Source organism: Bos indicus x Bos taurus, chromosome X (assembly GCF_003369695.1).
Source record: "Bos indicus x Bos taurus breed Angus x Brahman F1 hybrid chromosome X, Bos_hybrid_MaternalHap_v2.0, whole genome shotgun sequence".
Lineage (NCBI taxonomy): Eukaryota > Metazoa > Chordata > Mammalia > Artiodactyla > Bovidae > Bos > Bos indicus x Bos taurus.
Window position 1 is genome coordinate 108,728,429 of NC_040105.1, and position 7,661 is coordinate 108,736,089.

General features: G+C 46.9%; 1 protein-coding gene across 1 annotated transcript; it reads right to left on the reverse strand.

The window, feature by feature from the left end:
* Positions 1-270: 270 nt before the first annotated feature.
* On the reverse strand, positions 271-2,145 carry LOC113888147 (PWWP domain-containing protein MUM1L1-like). The gene has a single exon (XM_027535446.1). The coding sequence runs from the start codon at positions 2,143-2,145 to the stop codon at positions 271-273; it is 1,875 nt and encodes a 624-aa protein (XP_027391247.1).
* Between the last annotated feature and the right edge of the window lie 5,516 nt (positions 2,146-7,661).

Below are 7,661 nucleotides of genomic sequence, written 5' to 3' on the forward strand. Positions count from 1 at the left end.
GACATAGAGTCAAAAGCCATGTCGTAAAAATATCTGGAAAACTACACATCTGGGCAAGTAGAGGGAAATACAGCTGTTTACAATATTTAACAAATTAGTGGTGTGAGGGTTTGGGGAAGAAAAAACTGACGATGACCATGCCACTCGCAGGTGCTAGAGATGGATCCAGAGTGAATTCAAGTGTGTTCCTGAGGCCTCGGATTTCCAGAAGGTGTTTACATGCCATGTGGAGTGGGAGGCTCATGCAGTTCATACAGATGGGGATTGTTGCTAATGGTGTGGCCGAGAAGCCTGCCCGATGCCCTGTTGGGCACAGGGGGAGAGTTTAGCCTTGTACCTCTCAGCTGATCTCTTTTTTATTTTCTTCAAGATTTTCTTATCAAATAGTTCTTTTTCCCGGTAACGCACAGGTGGCCCTTGCCGGTACTTTGCTTCTGCCTCCTTGTAGTCCAATCCATCCATTGTAGCAATTGAACAAATGATTGCTTCTGGCAGAAGAACTTCCAGAAGGAAGCTCACTGGGTCATCTCTTGTCAGAGCCAGCGCTTTCTTGTCTATGTGTTTGTAGATTTCTTGTAAATGTCTTACCACGGCATCTAGCTGATCGTCATCCTCCAGGTATGTTTCAACGCAGATCACATACCTCTCTGAATGCAGAAATGATTCAAGCCACTTGGATTCTTTCCTGCCTTTGACGATGTCCAGAAGATGTGGGTCGGCCCCCTTTCTGTTCACGATGAAGTCTACCAGCTTCTCATTGGCTCGGTCCCAAGCAGCCCTCATCCGGTCAGGGAGGATTCTCTTGCAGTGCCTCTTTGCAGCCACAGGGGTCTCCTCCTCAGAATCTTCCAGGTCGGAATAATTCACCTTGGGGAAATCCATCTGCAGATCACCTTCTTGGATGGCTTTCCTCATGGGGTAACTGATGTCAGCAGCATAATAGTCCAGGAAAGAGCCCACAAAAGACCCGCGAACAAGCCCTTCTCTGTAGCTGGAAATCAGTGAGAAACACCAGTTCACACTTGCCCCGTATACTTTGCTGGCTCTCTTCATTAGCTTTTCTTTGCCATTATAATCCAGATGCTTCAACCTTCGAAGAGGAACTTGAATGCCGCTCTTCTCACAGTGCATGTTGGCCTCAATCAAAAGCACCCTTGCGGTCTGCTCGGTTGGGCTGACACTCTTGACCACGGCTGGCCAAAATGGGTGATTCTGAAACTTAAACCAGACCAGCATTCCTCTCTCAATGGGACACAGCTCCTCTGGGCACGCCATGCTTGTCAGCTGTCCCACTTCCTTGCCCCCGCCTTTCTTGATGGCACTGGTGGGCTTAATAGCCTTTGAGCCAGCTGAGGGTTGAGATTCTTGCTGCTCTTCCTCACACCCTGGGGCCTGCAGCTTCCTTTTTCTGTTTGCTAGGCAGAGTGAATAACGCAGGCCCAGGTTAGAGGCATTGGAGGATGCCTCTGCACCTTCCGAGCCTGAGTTGCAGGTGCCCTCTTCAGGGTCAACATTCACCGAGGAGGTAGCACGTTCAGGGGACACAGCCAGGGACTTTGGGCAGGTGTTGTGCACCCCCTCTTCTGGAGCCTTGGGCACAGTGAGGATGAAACCCGGTGTAAGTGATGGAAGCACACGTTCACCTCTAACATCTACACCCACCTCCTTCACTGTACAGGGCAAGGACATAACTTTTGAGGCGTCCTGCTTTTCCTTGCCCTCTTTCTCACGGTCATCTTCTGAAAGTGACAGGAAGCTTGGGTGCACCCCGGAGCTCTGAGATGACTCTGTTTGCATTTCGGTTGGGATCGGGGCGATGGGTGTGCACACCTGTGGCTTGTCCCCATATGGGCCATCCTCCCTCTCTGAAGGTACCACGGGTGATTTGGAGCTTTTGCTTTTCCTCACACTCCTTCGTAGGCCCCGCTTGGGCTTCTGACACCTTCTACAATGTTGCTTTTGCAGCCTCCTTGGAGACTGCATCTTGGACTCTGGATCACCCGCGACTCTTGCTGGAGTGAAATTTCCATTCTTATTCAGAACGTCCCAGGCCATTGTAATAGCGCATATGTAGGCCATTTCCTCTTCTTCTGGGGCGATGGGCTCCGGCTGGGCCGCTAGTGAGGTGGAGATGGATTCAATCATGGACTCCTTTAGGGTCTTTATCTTTGTTTTTTTCACTCTGATTTTTTCATCTATTGAGAGTATCTGAACTTCCAGAGAAAGGGCCCTTTTTCTCTTCTGTTGTGGTGAGACGCTGGGCCTGGACAAGACCTTGGCTGGCCAAAAGCGGCCTTTCCAAACGCATAGGACATACCTGGTGTCCATCATGATTCAACTTGGGTACTGAGGATTAGTTAGCTGAGGCTGAGGGGTCTGGCCGTCATACCCACAGCTACGGCAGGTCTCCCTTAAAGTGTGCTTGCCCACAATCTTCGCCTATGACTACAAAGCGTTTATAGCTTGTGCAGCCTGTGCTTTTCTGCCCGAATCTTTGAAAGATGCCCGAGGTTGTGCTTTCAATGGCCTATAATGGAGAATACTAGAATATGGAAAAGAAGAAAAGAGTCAGGATGGGTTGGGGGGAGGGGCATATACCTTTTGTGAAAGTGGAAGGCTTGGCCAAAGAGCATTAATGAGAGATAAAGCAAGGAAGTTTTAAGGCTATTTATCCATGTGCCTAGGGATTAGAGACATGGCAGATACGTGGGGAGAAAATACCAAAGGTACCGGGGGAGTTTTACAAGCTCCTCAAACCCAACACCTTGCCTTATTTGTTACTGTGTGTGTGTTAGTCGCTCAGTCCTGTCCGACTCCTTGTGACCCCAAAGACTGTAGCCCACCAGACTCTTCTGTCCATGGAATTCTCCAGGCAAGAATACTGGAGTGGGTTGCCATTCCCATCTTCAGGGGATCTTCCTGACCTAGGGATAAAACCCTGATCTTCTGCACTGCAGACAGATTCTTTGCCATCTGAGCTACCAGGAAAGCCCTATTTGTTAATACTGTGCATGAAAGGGCAATCACGTGGGGAGGCGGGGATATCATGACTGGGACCTTGTTTGTGTCACTGGACATCCTGTGCCTTGTGTACTCCTTGGGGCCCTTCCCAGGAGAATGCGTCACTTTTTCTTTCTTACGGAGCCAGTGCCCCACTGCCTGTGCACCCAGGGGAGCCAGAGGTGATCACCAGCATACAGATATATTGGGTGTCAGCACATTGCTATGTTAAATAGCATGAGCTTGGAATCCAGAGGGGCATAGAGAACTGATTCCAGATGAAATGTTTAGGAAAAGGGGAAGAGCTTACCCTTGGCATGCGGATCTTGGCAGGTGTGGTTCTGGAACTGGATCTGTTGATTCTCAGACTCAGACTGCACATCTGCCAGACCCTTTGCCCTGCTCGGTGCTTCTGAAGTTCACAGAGTTCTCTCAGGGGTCAAACAGCATCAACTGTACAGACTCAGGATATAAGTACCTCCAAAGTGGATCTAGAAAATGCAAAAGAAGATAGGAAATTGAGCCACTGAACCAGGGATTGGTTCATCATGCTTCCTTCCCCAAGTCTGGAATGCATGCCACTCTGAAACAGAAATGTTAGTTAAATCTCACTTATAATGTGGGAGTCACATTTATTTCTCCCTTCTGTTGCATTTTGAAATACTTCCACGGTAAGCTACTGACTTTCTGCCACTCCCTCCTATCTCAGAGGAGTGGGGACGACCAGCTCCATGAGAGCCTTCATCTGCCCTGAATACATAGGCTTAGTAGCAGCAGCCACAAAAGACCCCGAATTGCCAAAGCAACCTTAGGAAGGGTTGAATAGCCAAAGAAACCTTGAGAAAGGAGCCTCAGGAATCAGGCTCCCCGATTTCAGACGACACTACAAAGCTACGGTCATCAAACCAGTATGGTACGGGCATGAAAACGGAAACACAAACCAGTGGAACAGAAGACAGAGCCCTGAACAGATAGCCTTAGTAGTTCATCTGCCCTGAACACATAGCTTTAGTAGGAGCAGCCACAAAAGACCCTGAATCACCAAAGCAACCTTGAGAAAGAAGGGTTGCATCGCTAAAGCAACCTTCAGAAAGGAGCCTCAGGAATCAGGCTCCCTGATTTCAGATGACTCTACAAAGCTATGGTCATCAAACAGGTATTGTACTGGCATGAAAACAGACACACAGACCAGTGGAACAAAAGTCAGAGCTGAGAAATACAGCCCGGTGCATACGGTCAATTCATGTATGACAAAGGAGGCAAGGGAAGATTGTCACTGAACATCACCAAGTCCGTGTGCCCAACCCACAGCAAGGGCAAACAATACTCAAACATTGGAGCTTGGAACAGAGAAAGGTTTATTACAAGGCCATGCAAGGAGATGGGCGGCTCATGCCCTATAAACCCCAATGTTACTGAAAGCTTTCATCAAAGCCCTCTTAAAAGCACTAGTTGAGGGAGGGAGGGAGATGCTTAGCTGTTACAAACTTCTTGTCAGAGCCTCTGTTCTTGAGGTCAGCTCATGGTCAGATGAGGTGTTCCTATAAATCTCTACCAAACAAATGTTATTCTTTGTCCCGATATGAAAGAGCAATGTCCCAAGGAGCAACTTTCACCCTCCAAGGTCCTGGGCCTGGCTAAGAGGAGGCAGAGCTCAGCCGGTAGCTCCCTCAGGGCCAGGTCACCAGACCCTCCTCATCTGTCATCACTGAAGGAGCCAGGTGCCCAACCCAAGTGGCCCCTCAGTCTCCTCAGGACTCCCCAAGGGGGAGAGACCAGGTCCCACGGACAGCAACCCAGGCTGACTGCCATTGCTACAGGATCAAAGAGATAGGGACAGGGGAGAGGTTCACTGCTTGCCTCAAAGGCTAGTGGGAGGCCTTGGTGAGGGCTCTGGAGCCATATAGGACACAGCCCCCAGCCTGTTCTCTGAGATTCCAGCTAAGGCCAGGTGAGCTGGAGGGCCTCAGGGAGAAGGCTCAGATCTGCCTCTTACCTCACTCTTCACTTCACTGACCACCACTCCACTGTTGTCTGAATCGTCACTAAGCATCCTTTCTTAACAGTTGGTAGCTTGTGAGCGGGGGCCACTGCTGCATTGTCCAACGGCTGAGCAGGACCACTGTGGCACCGACCAGTGGCTGATCAGGGCCACTAACTATCACTCATTGACGGTCGGTTGCCAGTGGGCTCCGCCCACTGTGACACTGACCAATGGCTGAGAAGGACCCATTGCCTGGTAACAGGGTGCAGAGTAATAATGCAGAGAGAGCAACGGCTGCTGTGCTAGGGGCTGAACTCACTGGGTTCTGTTACAATTCTCCCCTTTTCTTTGATACTCCTCAGTCTTGAGGATAACACATGAGTATGTTTAAACTTGGCAGAGGAATTTGTGTTTAGGGTGTCTGGGTTTCAACCTCCAATTCCATTTCATCCTTCCCCAAGTCTTTCAGGGAATGTGGCAACAACCTGTCTAGCTGTTTCCTGTTGAAGTGGGGCATAGTCCTACCTTGACTGGGGAATTGATATCAAGTTGTAAATACTCCCAAGTTCCAAGTCCTCAATTCGCGTTTTATATAAGAAAGATTTTGTATAAAAGATTTAGGAGAATGAGCCTGAAAACCAGCCTGGACCTGAATTCAGGAGAATAAGCCTGAAAACCAGTCTGGGGAGACGTGTTGTCTGGTAGCCAGACTTGCAAAAGTATAATATACCAAATTATTTTAGGTCATGAGTAACTTGAGGGGCATGGCTTCTGAATATCTGGAGAACATAGATCAAAATCAGTAATATTCCAGACAGAGACCTTAACCATTATAATCATATACACCAGTTGACTCAGTAACCAGTCCTTCTGTTAGTCTCATCAAAGTGAAAAGGAGCCAGAACTGGGGTAAGAACAACACATGTCACAAAGACCCTGGAAAAATGGTATTTGGTAATGGAGGGCCATCCTCTTTTTGCTCTAAAAGCATCACCGCTTGCCCTGAGTTGCTTACTTTTTCTCATTTTACCTTCATGCCCCCAAAGGATTGTTCTCAATAGAGCTGTGTTATTTCAAGGGGCAAAGTAAGCAATCCTTGGTTTTAGGCTTTCATTGTATTTTATGAAAACCAGGTTTTTCGAAAGCCAGCACTTCCTAACTCACTTAATTAAGCAGCTAACAGTTCCTCTTTCACTGTTCATTCTTAAGCACTAGCATATAACACAGTCAAAATCCCCTCTCCCTTCAAGGGTGAGTGTCACTGTAAGACTGTCTTGTCACTCTGCTGATTCTGCTGCAGACAGCCTTAGGTCCATTGTGGCTGCCAGTGAGAGGGAAAATTTGCTTCTCCCACCAGTTTGATAAAAATTTCTTAACCAAATTCAGCGATATATCTGACCTATGTTTGTTTAAAAGACCTTCCTATGAATTTGCATGAAGATTAAGCAGTTTTGCAAAGCACAGCTTAACTGTCTATTAAAAACTTAAAAGGCAAGGTTGAAGATCTGATCACAATGTGTTGACAAAGAAGCTGAATCAAGTTGCTGTGGTAGAATCAGAACTATGGCTGATAGATTATACCGGGACATATAGTAAACTTTACCCATACAGTCGGAGAAGGCAATGACAACCCACTCCAGTACTCTTGCCTGGAAAATCCCATGGGCAGAGGAGCCTGGTAGGCTGCAGTCCATGGGGTCGCGAAGAGTTGGACACGACTGAGTGACTTCACTTTCACTTTCACCCATACAGTATAATCTTGGAAGGCTTTGAAAATACTTCCCACGTAGTTCAACATATCAAATGAAACTAATTCAATATTCCTCCAGATGCCTTAAGAGCTCCCTAAAGAACCTTAAAGTCAGCTGGACGTCAAAAGAAATTTAATTAAATTTTGGCATTTGGGAAATTTGTCAAAAAGTCTCAAAACACTTGGTCAAACAAGGTCATTGGTCACTGTAAGACAATGCAAATATAATCTAAAGGTTACATAAATTATGGCACAAGATCTTATGGACTCTATGGGAGAGGGAGAGGGAGAGGGTGGGAAGATTTGGGAGAATGGCATTGAAACATGTAAAATATCATGTATGAAACGAGATGCCAGTCCAGGTTCGATGCACGATACTGGATGCTTGGGGCTAGTGCACTGGGACGACCCAGAGGGATGGTATGGGGAGGGAGGAGGGAGGAGGGTTCAGGATGGGGAACACATGTATACCTGTGGAGGATTCATTTTGATGTTTGGCAAAACTAATACAATTATGTAAAGTTTAAAAATAAAATAAAATTATAAAAAAAAAAGGAAAAAAGTGGGTATAAAGAAAAAAAAAAGATCTGGCACTCAATAAATACTTAATAAATGGATGACTGAAGGGTAAATGCAGTGAGATTAGTTAATACTGCCATCACCTACATCTTCACTAGCAATCTTGTAAAGTAATTGAGCCCAGATTCCTCCAAGTTGCTCCTCCTGATGTGGATCTTTGCTTAGTGGTTGAAAGTTTTGGAGGAAACCTGAAATGCTCATGACTATAGGGTCAAAGGAACCTCCTCTGAAAATACATGTTGGTATTATCTCATCTTGGGAGATTAAATCTCCTTTAAGCAACAGCATTTTTCTCTAGTGCTGGCTGCACAGAAACTTTCCAGAAGTATAAGTTTCTGAAGCAGTGCT